The sequence below is a fragment of the Anser anser genome, assembly GCF_964211835.1.
Source record: "Anser anser genome assembly, chromosome: 7".
NCBI classification, from domain to species: Eukaryota; Metazoa; Chordata; class Aves; order Anseriformes; family Anatidae; genus Anser; species Anser anser.
In genome coordinates this window covers 15,107,589-15,128,652 of record NC_139727.1, presented here as the reverse complement: position 1 = coordinate 15,128,652, position 21,064 = coordinate 15,107,589, and the positions used below count along the sequence as shown (strand labels likewise).

Here is a 21,064-nt window from a genome sequence, read left to right as displayed (position 1 = left end):
GTGTTTACCCACTGCAATCAATTATCCAGCCAGTGTGAGCTATGTCCACTGTACAGAAATGGGAAAGTATGAAGGGTTTTTATGGCAATACACTTCATTGCTCCTGTATTTGAATTTTATGAAAGGCTCAGCAGACAAAGATGGAGGCAAATTATTCTGCAGTCCAAACACATTCCTCTAAATACTAGTGATCCTTTAAACCATACATGTGCAATTTTCCAAAGCCAAGTAATTACTGAATTCCCTCCTCTGTACAAGTTTAGCACATGCTGATACAATCCCTTTTGTTGGCAGAAATGAATATGAATAAGGAACACTAGCCATTACTTTTAGTTTATATGGTAAAGATTTATGCACAAGCAGCACAAGTATGAGGTTCTATTATTCCACAGTCTTGAAACTGAAGTAAATCAAAAGCTTCAACACAGGGAAGTGAACATAATTCAGCCTACTAGTTGTGTTCTAGAAATAAAGTCCTGGCATTAGATTATAATCCACAGAAGATTTGTTCTACCCTGATTCACAAGAGAATGCTAAACAATGTATTTACATTCTATTCTAAGAGATTCAAATCAAGTAAGTCTCTGTTCCATTTCTGTTTTAGTACAACCAAAGATAAATGCTTTGAAATCAAACCCTAAAGGATATTAGTTTATCAAAACTAACAAGAAGTGTAAGATTAGTCCTTGACTATGCAGTCAATAGCATTTTTTTAAAGAAATGAAAAGCCAAAATCCAAACCATTCTAATAAATACACGTCCAACAATTTCACCTACATAGCCATTAATTTAGAGACTAGATGTTACAGAATCACAGAATCGTCTAGGTTGGAAGAGACCTCCAAGATAACCTAGTCCAACCTCTGTCCTAACACTAACAAGTCCCACACTAAACCATATCACTAAGGGCTACATCTAAACGTCTTTTAAAGACCTCCAGGAGTGGCGACTCAACCACTTCCCTGGGCAGTCCATTCCAGTGCCTAACAACCCTTTCAGTAAAGAAGTTCTTCCTAACATCCAACCTAAGCCTCCCCTGGCGCAACTTTAGCCCATTCCCCCTTGTCCTGTCACCAGGCACGTGGGAGAATAGACCAACCCCCACCTTGCTACAGGCTCCTTTAAGGTACCTGTAGAGAGCGATGAGGTCTCCTCTGAGCCTCCTCTTCTCCAGGCTAAACAACCCCAGCTCCCTCAGCCGCTCCTCGTAAGACTTGTTCTCCAGACCCCTCACCAGCTTGGTCGCCCTTCTCTGGACTCTCTCGAGCACCTCCATGTCCTTCTTGTGGCGAGGGGCCCAAAACTGAACACAGTAGTCAAGGTGCGGCCTCACCAGAGCCGAGTACAGGAGCACAATCACTTCCCTAGCCCTGCTGGCCACACTGCTTCTTATACAAGCCAGGATGCTGTTGGCCTTCTTGGCCATCTGAGCACACTGCTGGCTCACATTCAGCCGACTATCAACCAATATTCCCAGGTCCTTCTCGGCCAGGCAGCTTTCCAACCATTCATCTCCCAGCCTGTAGTGCTGCTTGGGGTTGTTACGCCCCAGGTGAAGGACCCGGCACTTGGCCTTGTTGTCTATGCTCACATAATCACATGCCAGTGGGCTGCTAAAATCATGATTGTTATATGACGACCGAGCAACAGAGACTATAGAGAAAATGGTACCCAGCTACCTTACAGCATGCAGAAGTATTTAATGTAAGAAAAGAAAACTAACTGCAACTCAAGTCTTCCAAGTCTGAGAAAAAATTCAGAAGAATGTGAAAGCCATCAGGAAAATGCTGAAAATTAACTCTGTGAAAAAGGAGTGAAAGGGAAGAGCATTTTGGAGAAGGTTAAAAAAAAAAGACAAGGAATTGGGGCAAATATCAGATGCTGAAAGCAAATCCCCTCTGTCTGTGACTTTTTTAATAGTGTGTTACATCACATGCTTAAATTACTGACCACACTTCCCATCTCCCGAAGTAGCATGATTTCATCTCCAGCTAGTAAAACCTAAGCCTTTACCATTTCCCTCTGTCAACTCCATCTCTGGTTTTCAGTGCATTAATGGGTTTGTATTCCTGTATGTTTAATAAATGCAATAAATGGGTGTTTAGAAAAGATCTGAATTGCATTTTAGAACAACAAGCATTCTTGTTTTAGACTCTGGATTTTATGTCAGTTTTACGTTAAATCTAATGTCACTTTTCTCTTATAAGAGATTACTAATATCATGTTTTATTGCCATCATGCCTGTGAGCTCTGGATCTCGAGGCTTTATTAAACTAGGCAGCAGAACAATATAACAGAAATATAGTATTTACTACGCATGTTTATGGAGTTTCACTTATATAATTTGTATGCTGAGCTCAGCTGCTTTTTTTAAAAAAAAGTGGAGTTCAAAACTTAGAAAAGTTAAAAATTAAACTGCATAAAAACATTCTCAAGAAAAAGAATTCACATGTAGGGAGATTTGTTAGCTATTATAAGAATTAAAAAAAAAAGTTTCTTTGATCAAGAGCAGATGACATGAAAAGCAATGAATAATTTATATCTGACAGGAAGGTACTTCTCATTAGCAATGGAAATATTCTTTTGGTGATCATAACTTATTTACAAGCACAGCAATGTGGAAATAGTGAAAGTATACATGCAAAAATCATTATTTTACAGAACAGGTAGAAAAAATGCCATTATAAAGCCTGTTTTTCTTCTGACAGCTATAATGCATATACAACAAAAACTAAGTGAAAGCAAACTACAACCCAATGGTATGGATGTTAAAAAAAAGGAAAAAGTAATAATGCAATGTAGTCACGTTTCCTGTCACAAATCAAACTGAAAAAAATAAATTTTGTATTGATTTTCCTCTTGAAAATGGAGCAGCCAAACCCTAACATAACCTTGGAAGGGAAGACGGAGAAAAAAAAAAAAAAAAGGGAAACTTGTGATTCTTGGGACAACAACTGAAATAAAGGGAAAACTGAGGCAACTGAAAGAATCAAAAACAGAAAAATAAGAGACTGGCAGCCACTAGCTCTCACAGTCCTGACACAATGATGCTCTCCCAGGTATCCAAGGCACTGGGTGACACCACTCAGTGGCTGCTTGCACTGAGGTGCAGGACAAGAGAAAAGTGTTTGAATGGCTGATGTACCTGCCATAAGCTCACATCTGGGATCATCCTTTTAATTATGTCTCTGATAACTTTCAGTCTCGTTAGTATTTTGACAATGTTTTTGTCACTTAAGTTCAGAAAACTCCCAATGTTGCAATATCCATCGCTCACTCCAGTGAAATAAACGGGGTTGAACTACCACAGTACCAGAAGTTACCTGGCATTCATGAAAGAGGACTTCATTCAGAGGTAGCCAGTTTAACATGACAATCCTCATTTCTTGTTCTTTGACTGAACGTTGAAGATCACCGGGAAAAACAAACAAACAAAAACAAACAAACAAACAAAAAAACAGGACCTTAAAACTGAGCAGTCAACAGAACATGAGAACTTCATAACTTCACTGTATGTCAGTCACCCTACACACCAGCACAGTGACTGTAGATCGCTCAGCACTCCAGCACTCTTTTGAAATTGTTATTTCCACGCATTTTTGCTATTAAAATATCAGCTTCAGACTTCAAGCACCTTAAACATATTTCACTCAGTTAAGAGCTTGGTGATTTAGATGAGATTTTAAATATCATTAAGACTAGTTCCTATTTTTTTCCTTTGGTGTCTCAGTCTTACAGAGTGGCTTGAGAATATGTAAGCACTCAGCAGTGTCTTAGGACTTTCAAGAAAGAAATACTAATTAAAATACAGCTAACAAAACTATCCTAGGTTTGTCTCTTAAGCTGCTCCTTCTCTCATAGTGTCATAAATCTGGCCTAAAAGCATGCTGAACGCAGAAAGCTGGGTCTGCTCATAATATAATCAGCGAATGGACTTACTACGGAGAGAGGGCTAAATGCATCTGACATTTTCATTTCCAATTCTTCTCCTTGCATTACCTTTAAACTCATCTTTGTATTTCTAAAGCTTTAACATTCTCTTTGAAGAATAAGGAAACCTTTCATGCAAAATTTCAAGACAATTGGTCAAATGTCCATAGAAACGTTAATTAACTTTTTTTTTCCATTAAAAAAATCAGTCCATAATGGACTTATCTTGTTTATAGCAGAAAAACTTTGATTCAGAATTGTGCTTTAAGTGGTTAAGAACAGAATGAAACATCCTATATTTAACATGTAACTTAAAGCTCACCCAAAACTACCATATCATATGCAGTTTGCCATAAAGTACCTCTTCCACTAGAACAGCAATCTAAGACCATAAATTGAAGACTTTGTTGCTGTCACAGAATGCATGCAGTTAGGACAGAACACAGCTTTTCTATCATTCTATGAATGGAAACATTTGAGCCATTAAATCAAACCAAAAATGTATAGAAGACTTATAACACAACTGAAGTTTCATCCATGGAATAGCACTCATTAACATCACTGAAGAAGAGGAGCCTAAAGGTGGACATGTGCATAGAAGAAAACTTCTCTACTGCATGCAATACTTTTTAAGAGACATTTTCATTTGGATTTAGTATCTAGACACATGAAGTAACAGCACTCTTTGTAATTTTAAATGCATCTCGTTCAGTTAGGCATAGGAAATAGTGCTCCTGCTTCCCTCCCATGGAAAACTTCTTAGATTCAAATGCTTTTCCAGTAAACAAAATTATTATAGAACACTGTATTTTGTAAATTATCACATTTTATCTATTTTATTTTACTCTTTATCTAGTATTAACACTAATAAAAGAAAACCACTTTGTTCCTTAGTCTAGAATACCTTATTCTGAAGCAGTTGCACTTCAGCAGAAAACTTTGAAAACAAAGGTAAATAAATTATGTTTTCCAACTGAAAATACTATCTAGGTAAACTTGAAGAAAAAAAATACACTTGCTTTGCTTTACCTGGCTCTATAGAAACATAAATAAATGTGTATGTGTGTGTATCTATATATACATATCTCCCAGCCCCTGAAAGCAGGCGGTAAGTATAATAAACACTTTATTATGAATAACTCTTTTTCAAAATGTAAATACTTTGCTGTTTCCATTTATCATTTTTCTCATAATTTCAGCTAGTACACCCCCTCATTCCCACATAACTGTCTTTCACTTATGGTACAGAAGGGTAATAATTTCTCCTAATAATTCTCAACTATATTTTATCACAAGATAATATTAACATAAGGAATACAGCATTCTTTAATAATGATTTCCCAGTAATTACAACTTCAGACTTGAAGAAAACTAAAGCACACACATTCTTCTCACTGAAATGAATGATATTTAAACATAAGCTTCAACATTTTCCTAAACCAGGACTGATTTAAGACATGCATAAAGACATTACTGAACTGAAGCATACCGCATTTCATACTGTATGCTTCCTCTCATGTTCAGTTCACAAAGCAGGCTTAATAGCTCAAGAACACAGCTTAATGTCAGACCTGCCAAACCAGCCATAGTGTTCAAATATTAATTCAGCTCTGCTAATTCAGGAATGTGTCAGTACTCACTATATCCTTCAGCCCAACAGGGGCCCCACTGTTCACGCAGTTTCTCTGAAGTTTACTCCTGCAGGGAAGCATGCACCTAGTGTCTTCCACACAGATTCATTAAAGAGGTTTCATATCTGTTTCTTAAAAGCACAATTTCTTTTCTGTAAGAAGACACTGCTATTTCTCCAGCTAATACGGATTTTGAATACTTAGATTCCTGCAATTCCTATAAATGGTATCTATTATTGATTTAATCAACAATGTGACATTGTACCTTACAGAGTAAGTACATAGCTAACAATAATTCTTCCTATACTAAAAAAAAAAAGGCCAGCATGTTTATTTTCATATTAAATCATACCACATATACTTGAGAGAACAGTAAAATATTTTGCAGAACAATCGTATGTAGTTGTTGCCTAGTTTTCTTGTTTGTTTGTTTTTTGGGGGGGGTTGTTTTTGTTTAGAAAAAGAATAAAAAGACAAGATAAAAAGACAATGTTGAAGAACTTGATATTTTACCTAATAGGTCTATTTTTTCAATACCATGTCATGTATTAAAAATGGATCACAGAGTACACAGATTACCTAGCACTGCCATCTAACAGCACAGTTCTTAAAAAAAATTAAAAAAAAAAAAAAAAAAACACAACAAAAAATGTAAATAGTTTCTGAACCTTCCACTCAAGTAACAACAGTACTCAGTGGTAAAAAGCTACACCACCTGTTCCTCTAACGTGTTTCTTCCTTTTAACAGACTAGAGTCAAGGGTCAACCTTCTTACAGGAAATCTGTACTTAATAGAACTTGCCATCACCCCAAATATGTTCCCCATGAAATGTGAACTGTTACAGTCATAAACATATGATTCCTACAACTGTAGACAAAATTCTTCACTTAAGAATGAAAAAAATGTAAAAAAATAAAATAAAAAAATGTAAATGGTCTCAGAACAAGGGGGATCGTATGCTGATCATATTCCTGTGGTCCCACTGCGTCCTGTGCTAAGAGGCGGGTGAAAGCACACTGCAAACCCAGTGTGAATTGCAGCACACCTGTTTTCTCTATTGCCTCAATTTCTTTGCAGTGCACACACACAGCTGCATGTTAAAATGCTGAAAAGGTTGATTGTTTTTGTGAACTGCCAAAATTCAGGAGATATTCCTGTAAGATGGAGGACATACAAAGAACCTCAATACCTCTGATTCTAAGCTGATACAAGTATGGTTCAAACACAATTCATGTTTTTGGGGCTCATTACCTTCCATAAAAACAGGCCCACTACTGTATTACTGTTCATTAAAGATATACAGGTGTGAAATGGAGGAAAAAATTACCTTCAGATCATATGTAAATTAATATGCTTCCTGGAATTCATAGGGAACATCTGACAGCTGCCTTCTAGGTCCTGTCTGCTGTTTCAGTTACTGAACCCAGCTCAGTAAATGGCTTTTTGGCAGCATCTCTCTGCTTAGGGTAGCACCATACAGCCTTTCTTAGGACATTTTTCTTGGAGGTTAGTAAGGGAATGAAGTTCTAGCCATGCCTACTGGTTTTGACTGTCTCTGGTTCATGAAGTCATTTTTAATTACTCCTCTACTGCTGTTTACATGGCAGCTCTCCTAAAGCTTCCCATATTTCTTTGTTAGCAAGGCCTAGCAGCAGTATCCTCTCTTGATGACACAATGCTGGGTCCCAACTCCTCTCAACATGATCCCTTGGCTTTGTCTGTTCCAGTAGGTGCTCCCGTTTGCAGCATTCTGACTGTTCTGGGAGAATAACCCACCTCTGTCTGCTTCCCACCTACACACACCTCAGCTATACAGCCTCTTTGTCTTCAACCCAGAATTCACCATGTACAGCGGGAAAACACTGGCCCTCAAAGGGTCACCCTGCTGCACATGGATGTTTCACTTAAACCAATTTAAGCTTAAACTCCAAGCAAGCCGTCTGCCCAAGATTCAAGACTCTTGTCTCCACAATACACCTTAACGTCCTTCAGAACTATAGAGATGGTTCTGATTCAGTCAGCATTTCTGAAGTTTTTTAGTCAAATAACATGTTCCCTGAACTTTTCATTAGCCTACAAATCAAGCTCTCCTTGCTTCCTGATGACAGCTGCTACTTCTGCTTCTATTTAATTCCTTTGGTACAGTGCTTTGGCTCTACTTCAAGTCCACACTCCCTGGTTCTCATTAGTTTTTGGAGTGGGAACCTCTCTTGCTCACACTGTCACATTGCTCCTTACACCTTATTTTACTCTTGCCTGAGACGGCTGCTATCCCAGTCTTCTTGCTTGTGGTATAGTTTTCTATCTTGGGACTATTATTGATTCACTTCTTGCTCAATTTCTCACAGTAGGAGACTCATAAAGCATCTTCTCTGTCCTTCTCAGAAGCCTCACTGTATGTTCTTGAATCCTCCAGACATCTTCCAGTTCATGTGTATGGGATGAGAAGGTCGTAAATGATGGTACGGGCCCCAGACTGTGTGTGTCTCCCCATCCCTTCTTATCTTTTGTTGTCTTTTTTTTTTTTTTTTTGAGCAAGGACTGAGTGTGCCAGTATGCTCTGTACTTCCAGTTCAGTTTTGGATATCGGATAAATTAACTGACCCATAAATACAACAAATATTACTTGGGAAATGCCCGAGTATTACAGTGACAGATACACTACTTTATCATGGTTGAGTGTCCGCCTACTGATTAAGATGTCAAAAAATAATGAAGAGGAGAGAGTTGGGTTCTTTTTGTAGAATGTCTGGAGACTTATGGTTATAACATCTCATGCAATCCCACTCCATCACTGGTAGAATTCCTCCTCTGAAGTCTTATTAGATCATAATTCAATAATGAGATTTCTCCAATTGCCTCTTCTGGCTCTTGAGTTATATTAGGATGAAAATATACCCTCGCACTGTGAACTTACAATCCCTATGACTATTGCTCAACCTGGTCCTGAAACATTCATGTATCCTTTTTGCAGATGATTACCCTGCTCTTAACAGCCTCCTGTTATGTACGTGAACTATCACCAACTGAAGACTATTGGTATCTGAATCCTCACATTTCTGGGAGAATGGGCAAACAGTCAGTTAGGACATACTGATTTCATAGATGTGAATGTCATGCAAATTAAGCTTTTTTATATCAGTTGAGTATCCGGCCCCACATTATTGCAGTTTATCAAATAGAGAAACTCTAAGATACATACTCAGTGAAATTAATGCATTGGGATATAAAGTTGTCTTTAAGGTAGGAAAATCTTTACCTACTCGTAATTGTCAAGTCAAAAGAATACATATTTTGTTGAGTATGTACAGTTTCCTCTTGTTTTTCAAACCTTTGCAAAGATTATCCAGTTAATAGATAATCCTCACATAATTTGCAAAAGCTAAACAAAATAAACTACGTGAAATTACTGAAGTGCTTTACTTTGATATCTTGTTACATCATGGCTGCAAAATCAATTTTAAAAGGCTGCTGATTACACTCAGAAACATCTCCTGCACATCAGGAAACATCACCATACCCTAGTGACATTTTCCCATATCAATCTGCTAATTACAAGAAAAAGAGCAAGACTGAAATGTTTTTCTAATATCTGCAAAAATCCCCTATTATAACTGACAAGAGAATGAGACAGTAAAAGCCATCAGATAACCTTTAATACATATCTCAGGCCAATAATAGGCTTTCACACTAATAACCACTTACACATTTTGAAACTACTCCTGAAAACTCCTACCACTTTTTCAATCAATCAATTACCACTAAGCAGTGATTGCTGTAGCCCTACATATCTAATTATCTTCTATTTGCAGCTCTTTAAGATAAACTTTTAAAAACACAATTTGTTAGACTGATTATATGTTAATGAACTTATTAATACCACTAAAATGAACATTTGCCCACAGTAATTCTATCACAGAAAATAAATAAGCAAGCAAAACCGAACACTCTTCCAAGCAGACAGATACACTCATTAACACCGATCTATTAATTTGATTGCAACCATTTCCTTCAGCGATTAGCAACACAACCATCCCAATCTTATTATTGGTCAGTAAGGCAGCACGTCATGCCTAAAAGCTAACTGCTATCCAAATGCAGTAATTACCACAAGAAATGTAAAATAGCTCAGGCAGCTATACTTATGGTATCCATGACGTATCACAACTTTTCCTCATGGCAGACTCTCCTGACTTTATTCACATTAAATGCCATCCTGACTCATGGAAGTCAGTGGAAGTTTCTCCTCACTGAGCCCAGGCAGCAAGCTTGGTGCTAGACAAAGACGTGAAAGCAGCAGGCTTCATCTCTGACTCTGTCATGTTTTTCTTTTCTTCTCATGAATTCCAAAAACAGCTACTGTAAATGGACAAATTAAGATCAGTTTGTACTGCATGAGCAAAGTAAACTGGAAGAAGAGAATCTGCTTTTAACACTTATAAATTGTTTTCAGGGTCTGTATTTTTACACCTAAATCAGAAAATAAGGGAACGGAGAAATATTGATCAAAAAATGTAGCAGTTTTAAATCTCTCCAGCCTAACAATAAAGTGATTAGGTTTTATTTCAGTGATTCCCGCTGTGAATCATACAGGCCACACCACAAGACACATCAACTGTGAGTGCATCCTGATTTTACCTCAAGTTCCAGATTCATCAACCTCAAATACAGAACAGAAATGAGATGAGAAAAGCATGCCATCCATGGAAAAATATCCATGTGCCCACAAGGACAAAACAGAAAACAAGACAAGCTCATGCAGGAGAAATTAACCGAGGAATGTTTGTTACAACAGAGTATGAGCAAGTAAGGGGAAAGAGAAGATGAGGCAGCAAGAAGGGATGAAAACTCTGAAGTCGTTCACAGACAGCTAGAGGAAGCATTAGAGCAAGACACAAGAAGCCAAGAATGAAGAAGCTACGCAGGGAAGGTACCAGGAGGGACTCAAAAGCACCAGATCCATGGGATCAGGTAGTCTTGGCATAAAGAGAATCTGTCACCAGAGAAGATAAGCTTTTGAGGAGCTGGAATGTAAAATCTGGAAACTAAGAAGTTGAAAAAAAATTAACTCAGATTCCCCAAGACTTAATAGACAAATATGTTTGCTATTTACAGAGGGAAAATGAATCAACTTTCAGGAAAACAGATTCAGGAGAACTTCACAAATATGAAGTCAAAAAACTTTGCAATATGAAGATATACTGGAAATATATTTCAACAAGAAGTTCTGAACAATAAAGAACTGAATCGAAAAGCAAGCACAAAATTAAGCTATCTGTGAAAGGTTCGTTTCAAGAATACATAAGCTTCTAGTGCTATGGCTGGTGACGGCAGGAATGGTTTACATGGATGCTAATGCTCCTGTTGCAAATGAAACTGAGACTGCCAGAACATTGTGCCAGATAAGATCTCTAAAAGAGTAAGAAGGTATTTCTAATAGCAATTTTAAAGTTTTGTTTCAACAGTTTGGAACTGAGCATTCAGTTCCAGTTTGGTTTTTATTTAGTAATAGGAAAAGAAAAAAAAAAAGTCTTCTAAGATATTATAGGCAGAAAAAAAGGAGAGAGCAAGACGAAAAAATGAATACCATTTTTGGATTGAAATATGCTTGAGACAATACTAGAAATTTCTTCAGGTTTGTGGTATATGCCAGAAAAGTGAGGTCATGTGAAGCAAATGATCATATGCTGATGATCAAAAAAACAGATACCCTGGAGCTAACATGGCATTCATTTACTTAATACGACTGTAAGAAGATTATGTATCCGTAACAGACTTCGATTCTTAGGCCAGTGACACGATACTCCTGCTGAATAAATGAAGACCAAATTCATTTTTGCTAGGCATGATACAACAGACATTGCACGTGGAGAGCTTACAGACAGGGGAGCCCAGGCTGCCTGCAGCAAAGTCCACTTCAGATGAAGTAACACCTAAGCTCTCATTATTGCCGATCTACAACTTGCAATTAAAAAAGGACTGAAATGCAATGGAAGAACAACAATTCCAATCCTTGATACTTTATCCCACAAACAGTAGAACAGTACTAAGGTAAAACGCTGTGTGATTTTGAGATATTAAGTGTAAGTAAACCTGAGAGTGACAAAGCCTGTATTGGTACAATCTGTTGCTGAAGAAATTACGGATTTGCAGCAGCACGTGTACACAGAAAATGGTAAAGGCGAAAGCAACATGATTTCAGAAGTTTAAGGAATTTCAAAAGATGCCATCGGTCTGTGACCTTAGTCCATGGCTCCTCACCAATTTCGTACACAACTCTCCTTAGAGGCCAGGGATTGTTCCCAGAAGGATGGACACTGAGGAAGAGTTAGAGCACCTTTTTTTTCTTCTTCCAGAGGTAAGGAGATAAAGGATGAGTCATTTTAACTGACACAAAAACAGGTACCACAAGAATTTAAGATAATTGAGCGAGTGGACTTTCACTATACAACTGCAGTGCTGATACTTGCAAGGAGATTTACAAATCGGAATGTCTTCAGAAGGAACTTCCAGAACTAACCAAGTATCACTGTAAAGCTACTCTGTAAATCGCCTATGTGCATTTGGAACCACGTAATAACAACTTGGGAGGAATTATTATTAAGAATTGCAATGAAATCATGATAAATGCACATAAATTCTGTTGCTACTCAAGTATTAAAAGTCAGAGTAAGATTTTGTGACAGTAAACAGGTACTGCCTTGATGCTGCACTTACTACAAACTAAAACATTGTATTTAACAGCAGAGGTTCATTGTGTTGCCTTCGTTGGCAACTATAAAAATACTCGTCCCTCTCCTCACTCACAGACAGCTACACAGGTTTTCCTCCACATTCTGACTCCGGAACAAGCATAGCCTTGGTAAGAAATGTGTGCAAGCAGAGAATCAACTACTATGAGCCATTTAACCACTGCATAAATTCATTTGGTTTAATAGGTCAAAAAACAACTGAATTTTTAAGACTCCTCATACTACTTTTATTTCATCTAACTTCTTCTATGTGTTGTTCATTTCACGGCAAATGCTGCATTAACTTTAGACCTACAGGTCCCATGAAGAGATCTGGTGAACTTAGTGATTTGGTAGTAATACCTTAAAAATTTTATTTCCAACAAAAATTCTAGATTTAGATTGTCTTTCTTTCAATTGTGAACCTTTTAATTTATTTGTTTATTGTGCTTTATGTAGAATATTTAAGGATATGTCAATAGTGCCTGTACAGCTAAAGGTTTGGCTTGAAACACTTTGTATTCCAGCTCTACAGAAATGATTTACTAGCAGAATCAAAAAATTCACTGCCCCAATCTGGAGCTGCAGCCTAATAATTCTTTCACATAGAAAACGTAATGTCCTTTGCTCATCTCCAGTGTGGCACTTGAAATACTTTCAAGATGATTTATGTCCATAATACACATCAATATGTAGAATACACCCCCTTTAAATTAATTTCTTGTGAAACAATAACTTCTTCTAAATATTTTAATTTTGGGAACATTTTAGTTGGTTCAACAGAAGTAAAGACATGATTTAACAGTGGTCTACATGTTTTTCTTTTAGACACTACTGCACTGATTTATCTTGAAATTCTGAATGCCTGTTACAAGTTGGGTTATTGCAACACTTTTTCTAGCACTCGTGGTATCAAACAATTGTTGATGGGTTATATTTGAACAGCTCTTACTGTATTATTTTAAGATGACTCAACTATCAATTTGTGGACTGTAAAAATGTTAAGCTTTATTGCATATTGTTAAAGAGAGTCTCCTCCAGCAACTATTTTATTTTTAACTTTTATACATTCTTACATTAATTTGCTAGTGGAGTAATGTTATTTCCACACTATTTTTCTCGTTGTTGTGATTAAAAATATTTTAAAATAATGTTGACTTAAAGAGCTGTCACAAGGAAATTATTGAGTCCACAGCTGGTCAAAATATAGACTGCTTTTCTAATGTGCTGTAGCTGATACTCCATTACTTGATGAAATGCAAATAGAAACAACAAAATAGGCAGCCAAGGCTTATTATTTCATGTTGATTTTTTTAACAGTCCTGCAAAAATCATCAGAGGTACTCCTATTGCTATTGATTTCACTGGGACAAAGATTTTTCTCCTGGGAAGCAACCGTAATGAATACTTGGGTATTTCGTATTCATCTTTTTCTCACTTCACATTACACGCTGCATGAAATTCCATTAAAGAAATGTCCATCTTTCTAGTAATAAAGAACGAGGTGCAATATTCTTTGAAGTCCATTCCTTCTACCAATACTTCTACCATCATGAAGAAGGGCAGAGACTACCCAAAAAGGCACAACTACAGAATGTGCTTTCCACCTTCCCCATCTTCAACACAATTGGATTCACTAGTTCAAGATGTGCACAGACAGGACTGCAGCAGAAAAAGGATAAAGCCATTGCTCTTTGCCTTCTGATGGGCGATAATCTTCCTTGGGAATAATGTAACTAAGCAGAAGCATCTGAGACGATGTCATGGTAGAAAATGGAGAAAAAGGCCAGAGTTGTGAAGGAATTACAGCAGAAGGATTTTTGCATAAATAAGATGCACAGTAAGGAATAAGCTATGGCAAACATCAGTGTAATCCAAAAACTGCTTATTTTTGAGAAGGACAACTCTCTAGCAATGTCACTGGTTTAGGTCACAGAGTAGAAGAGAGCTTGAAGGCTTCTGGGGCCTTGTACTCGAAAGAGAGCCTGCGATTTGCCCTGCTATCCAAGGTAGTGTAGGCACACAATGGGAAAGTTCTTTAGGGTCCAGAATTCTGCTGCACTACATTAAAGACAATGATAAACCTTGTCAAATCCTTTGGGATGCAGGTAGGGTGAAGGCAAGTAATGTTTTATTAAGTAACTTCCAATACAGGGACAATCATGGTCTATGGAAAACTAAACCACACCACTGTCGTGATCATACTTCAAGGTTGGCCTCCAAGTCTGTCAGAAGATGATGTTAGCCCAAATATTACAATCCAGATTCATTTTTTAAGAACTACTTTTTTTCTTCCCATGTAACCTTTCCCTCCTCTGTGAATCCTCCTCTCTCCAGTTGGAACATCTACAATTAATGTATGATTCCTCAGGTCAAAATATTTTCAAATATGATTGCATAAAGTTAGGCACTTAAATATGTACTTACATATCTAAATAAAACTATTTTTACTTCAATTTGAGCTGAAAAAATATCTGAGTTTTCTCTCTTGAGTATCTGTAGTTTTCTCTCTTTCCAAAAAACGGGTTTGCTTTTTAGGCACATACCCGTGACTTAGAAACTCATATTTAGCACAGACAAGGCCTAATTTGACTGACAACAGCTTTCTCCAGTGAATATGAAACATGAACTTACAAATAAACTGTTTTCTTGATTCAGAATAGAATAGGTTGACTTACTAAAAGATAAACGACAGATATATTTTTTCTGATAAAATCTGAAGTATATAACTTTTAGAGAAGTTGGTGCCTATAGTTGCATGAAAACCTTTCTTGCTACAGGCAAAATGATTTTACTTTTGGCAAGTTTACAGAAAAGCAAGTCAGTTACATTTTCACCTCAGGTGGTTTGTAGAATCAAAAAGGCAGTTCTTGCAGATGGAAAACTGTCATTACATGAGGACAAGCTGTTTGCTTGGGGGAAACGGAAATATTTTGCTGTCTGTCAAACCTGTGAATATTGGAAAGAAAATCTGTCTTCATACATGAATACTCAAAACAGAAGCTGATAGTTTAATAGAGTTCTATTCGAGTGACAGCAGGACATGCCAACCTGGTCACTGGCCATCTTGTGCTTCAGCTCTTACACAAAGTTACCACAAATTTCAGTGAGAGGGCACATATACAAAAAAAAAAAAAAAAAAAAAAAAAAAAAAGCGCCTGCAGTACAGACCTAAAATAGTGATTCTAACAGAAAGCCTCAAACACATCTGGTGCTTGCCTCTGGAAATAATGAGTCACCAAGACGAAGACCCCAAATACTGCATCTCCCAGAGGAAAAGCACCCACTATCCCCACAGTATACTCTGGACTATTTCATTCCTGCTGTGAACTGTCCATCATTAATGACCACTGAGGGAGAAAGAACTACAAAGAGGGCATATGCAGAGGTGGAGAGCTACTAGAGAATGATGTGAAGCTAATTATCCAGGTTTTCCATGTGGATGCAAAGCAAGGGCTTGGAAATACCTTTCATCATTATGTGTTATGTACATGTTTAATCAGTTGGAATGGATCAGTAGAAGGTAGAAAGCTGTATAAGCAAAAAGTCTTCACTGTTGTAAATACACTGAGGATGTGCTTTGAGGAATTCTATGAGATCCAGTGCTTGTGCTTAATAGTGAATGGTGAGAACAACATCCATTTTTGCTTGCTCGTTTTAATAAGCTCAGAAGGTTCAGCACTAACAACTACACTAACTACTGCTACTACTAACTACACTAACCCTAACAAGTATTTCATCATGTCACCTGGAGGCTTACACAAACAAGTTTGGAACCTACCTGTTGAAATGGGCTGAATCAAACATAATTTCTAAATCATCAACAATTGCCTACTATGATTCAACAATTTCCCATTATTTTTAAGCACCAAGGAATCTCTTACAATGCAATGAAGTTGACAGCACGTGTATTTCCTGCCATTATGAGATTTAATAGCCTTTTTTCATCACCATTAAAATTGACTCTCACTATCTGTTCTCCAAATATTGTGCTCCCTCCAGAAATTTCCAATCCCATTACACTTTCCTCACAGGTTTTTCTATCTGAAGGTTCAGATTTGTAAAACTTGAGAGGAGGTGGGTTCCAGTTTGAATTCTGCTTTAGGCTCCTATCTAATATCTGACTAAAGGCTCCTATCTAATATCTGACTAAATGTACCTGAGGAAAAGTCCATTCCTGATGTTTTCTGATTGAACAGACTCAGTTGTAGAGTTTGCTTTCTTCCGGATGTCAGATCTCTCTAGTCCAATTTTTATACTTCATCAAATACCCAATTTTCATATTCCAAATTTTCTTTGATAGCTATAGCTGTATTACACTTCTGAAGCATGTATGCCACCACAACAAATACCTGTGTATTAATAAAAGACATCTTCCTTTTCCTAATTGTGCCACTGCAATTTTCATTCTGCCATGGGGGTTTCCAGGAGACTGTTAGAGGTACTTTTCGTGATCTGCTGTCAGTGCTCTAAAGCTCTTTATCACAAAATCACAGTAGTTTTTATCATCTTTGGGGCAATTTATAAAATTCTACAAGCCTACTGTGTGACAATTTAAAATAACGTTTCATAAGATTAATCTATAAAAGTGTGAAAAGTACACTATGTGCTTCTAAAAGGTCAGAGAAGCTTTCTATTAAGCAAATCAATATGGTCACAAACAGATCCTGAAGCTGTATTACCATTTTAATTGGCTGGCATAGCCTTCTCACAGTTCCACCTTAATGGTGACATTAATTACAACTGTGAGAGTACAAGACTGTGCTAACACAAACTGCAAAATAATTATTACACATTGCCTGGATATCTTTTGCTACTACCCGAACACATCAAAGGTATTATGTTAAATATCCAACATTGTTTTCCACTCAACACATTCACCTCTTTCTTCGCTGATATTGACTTTCTATTCTTCTGAATGTGACATTAAAACATAAAACTGAAACACTCCAAGCTGGAGTGGGGAAAAAAAATAAAAAATAAAAAAGGGAAAAAGAAAGGAAAACAACTGCATCAAAGCCAGTATCAAACAACATAAAGACTGGCTGGCTAAATGGTGATCAACCTCTCTGGCCTCTTCCTAGGGAGATGCCAGGGCAGCTGCCGTACTGGTAGTTGCAGACATCGAGGACAGAGGCAGAGGATGGCCACCTGTCCCCATGCCTTCACCCTCCTGCAAAACCTCAGCCTCATTCCTTCTTCTTTGGGTACTCTTCCCAGGTTATTTGTTTTGGCTTCTTTAATAACTTCTTATCACAGTCTCTCTCTAACTCATGTCTGCATTCCTGTGTTTACTTTCATGTTTAGCTTTTACACACTTTCTGCCAAGTTATGCTGCCTCTCAGTCTTGTTCATTGTGTTCCCACTACATGTCACTGGCTCCCAGTTTTTGACACTAGCCATGGTCTCACTGCTTACCACATCCCAAGGTCCTCTAATGCACAAAAAGCTCTGCTTCCTTGCCTACCACTCCTCTAAACTCCAAGTCCCATACTTGCCGAACTAGTTGCTGTTTCTTCTCCCTCCTGCTTGTCCCTCCATTCTACTGTCACTGGTGTTGTCCCAACATGCTATTTCTTTGTCCTTGGTCTGGCTCCAGGCCATTCTACATTCAAATTAGACACGTCATGTTCAAATCCACTCTGCTTGATTACCAGCATGAGTGTTGCTGAAAGCATATAAGACATACTCGAGAGCAGCTGGGAACAGCAATTACAAGACAAGTTTGATTTTCTCCATGGGGATGGCATATGTGCCATCTAGTCGGGCCCTGGAGTTATGAAAAGACGGCACTTGCTGAGCTGCTCGGTGGTTAAGAGAGCACAAGCTGGCCAGCACCGCAAGCATCAGAGGGGCAGAGCCTGATCTGCAAAGGCAGGGGCTTCAGAGCTTTCAATCTGCCCTGACACACAGGCAAAGCTCAAATTCTTGTCATTATTTGGACATATTGGGGCAGATAGTTCTGTTAACATGGCAAAAAGACACCTAAAATTTCATGGATCTTCTTGAAAACACGAAAAAATGCTAAAGCTCAGTAAATTATATTGAACTTATTTTAAACAGACAGTTTAACAGTTTGTTTGTTTGTTTTCTAGAGGAGGTATTTTTAATCTACTTCATTAAAAATAACTGAAATTGTACAGAATATTTATAAAAACAGAAGTAGTATGTAACAACCAACAAGGAAAATTCTAGCCTACCAAGGAAATCTGCACAATGTTAGGAGAAATTCAAAGGGTTTTATATATATAACAAGAAGTGTGTTTATGTATGTATACACATACATACCTATACACATGCACACAGTCTGGTCTATACCTAAATTTGAAATAATCAACATCTCTGTAGTCTACTTTTTTTTGATATGGTATTTGCTTCTAAAATGGAACAGTTTAACAGTGTCCCAGAAACAATTTAGTATATTTAGTAATGACACGAAGTGTATTTTTAAACCTATGTGAAGTTTCTTAATGTTATGAGTGCTACACAGAAAAACACAGATTAAAAAGCAAAATTATGTATATTGTATTCTCTGTGCTGGAGAAAGCAGACTATAAATAGAAGAAGAAAGAAGAGTTAGACATTAAAATTCAGTTTAGAAAGGAATCTAACTGATGATCTGTAACTGACATTTGAGATTGCGAAGAAGTACCATACAAGACAAAATTATGAGAAAATGCATACAGGTGATATGAACTGCCAGGAACGAGATGACAGAAAACATCACTGGGCTTATAACACTGGCCAAGTAACTTTCATCTTTGATCAGAACTTTGAACCTTAAGAAGGGAAATTAAGTCTCTCTAACACATACCAAATGCAGCCTTATCAAATAACAGGAGGTATTTTGTATGAGGTGGTATCTCAGAAAATGTTTAGAAAACAAACTGACCTTCCCAAGAGAAATTGCTATTTGCTGACCCCGCAACCCCCCATCATGGCATTAAAATAAGCATGTAACTTCAATGGTACTAGTGATCTATTCAGGAGGAGTCTGTGCCTACCCAAAGCTCCTTGCCAACCTGCTACAACCAGCAGTGTAAGTGTAAGCAGTGAAAATAAATGTCTGTTTGCACTTGGGAATTGGCTTGAATTTTATCCATTGTCAGTAAGTGTTGGCTAATCAGAGCACTTACCTGCTCTGCCAACAAGGCCAAGCACAGGCATAATCAAGACATTTTAGGAAAAAAGACATCAGACATTTCTCTAGTTAAGATGGATAAAATGTAAAGGCTGTATCCCCTCCTCCTAAGATGAAGAACTCTATACGTCCAGACAGAAATCCAGGAGGACAGGAGTCAAATTAGTCCCAGTTTTGCTTTGTGGAATGCACCATTTTCATGTTTAACTTATTTTGATTTGGGCAGTTTCTGAGAATATTCTCTTTTTAACATGGCTACTGTTTCATCAATGGTCTGCTCTAGTGAAAGATTTTCTGTTTAAACATCTCTCTCTAATTTGAAATAAAACCCACTTAAGCAAATATGATGATTCATATAGTTGACATTTTTAACGTAGACTAGGCTAAAAAGAATTTAACTTCGTCAACACCTATTTCTAATGCAATATCATTTTCTAATAAATACATGTATTTTAAAGCTAAAACCAAAATCTTCATAGTGCATTGGTCTCCAGAGATGGTTACCTAGCTGCGAGAACAGAGAAGCATACTGACATTGGCAAAAAAGCTAAATAGTTCATTAAAATCCGAAGTATGTTCAGAAACCTCTCAAATACTTCATGCATTGCTGGGTGTACCTAATATATCATGACATTAAACTAAAAAAAGAGGTCATTCAAAAGAAAGTAGAAAGAGCAGAAATATCCAGAATGGTAAAATAAAAATGTATTTGCCAGTCAACTTCAGCATGGAAGCTGCTTTTCTTTTTTTTTTTTTTCCCCCACATGGTTTGTTTTTATTCTTGAAATGTTCTTAAATCAGATTGAATTCATAAAGGTTAAGACTGACAGAAATAAAAACACATCAATATTACACAGAGTGGTAAAAAAAAGGGGGGGATGGGAACATTATAAGTAAAAATATCACTACTTTTTGTACAAGAAAAACTTTTATCCACTAAGCCCCCATTATTTTATTGTTAGCTGAGTATTACAATGGAGTTCAATTAACTATTGGTAGAGGAGATCATACTTCAAGTAATATAACAAAAACAATACTCCAACTGAGATCCCAGCAAGTATTAAAAGAAGCAAACTGAAGTTGTGTCCAAGCCTAAGTGGGACTTTGTCATCAAAATTCAGTGCGTTACGTAATATAATACAAATAAATCATTGTATAGCCATTAGCATTTCTTTTGGTGAGAGCATTTTTTTTACATTGCTTTTGTAAGCATGGGCCTCAAGCTGCTCTTACACAGAAGTCAGTGTGAGGTCTTCACTACAAATTAAGTATACTTTGGCCAGTTAGGTTAGTGTAATTTTTTTATAAATATTTTTCTGTGAATCTTGACAACATGACTAGTGCCTAAATCAGAACACTGAGCTTAGCAGACTAATAGTTTGCATTTAGTAACGTGTGTATTATCTCCAGGGCACTCTTACCAATTTATGTCTTCAAAAGCCCTTTAGAAGTGTCTTTTCCCCTCTACTGTGTTCAGCTATGTGTTTCAGCATAAACTGGGCGATAAATTCAGTTTCATGCAAAAGTTAATCTTGGTAAACTTGTATCTGGTACTGGCAGCAGCCTCCAGGGCTGGGTTGATACTTCACCTGCACAAGTTTCAAGAGTTTCGCTGCGTATAGGACATCCT

The 21,064-nt window shown here is 37.2% G+C and overlaps 1 protein-coding gene across 5 annotated transcripts in view; it reads right to left on the bottom strand.

Annotated features, from left to right (window-relative positions):
- LOC310902999 (uncharacterized protein) overlaps window positions 1-21,064 on the bottom strand; it is a 322,682-nt gene that overhangs the window by 167,447 nt on the left and 134,171 nt on the right. For 3 of the 5 annotated variants that reach the window (XM_083845497.1, XM_083845498.1, XM_083845496.1), the window contains one exon: window positions 3,324-3,397. In XM_083845497.1, coding sequence (XP_083701623.1) covers window positions 3,324-3,397 — 74 coding nt within the window. Of the gene's footprint in view, window positions 1-3,323; window positions 3,398-5,570; window positions 5,586-9,670; window positions 9,686-21,064 lie in introns of those variants that run through there. The other 2 variants (XR_014587205.1, XR_014587206.1) reach the window with 2 other exon arrangements.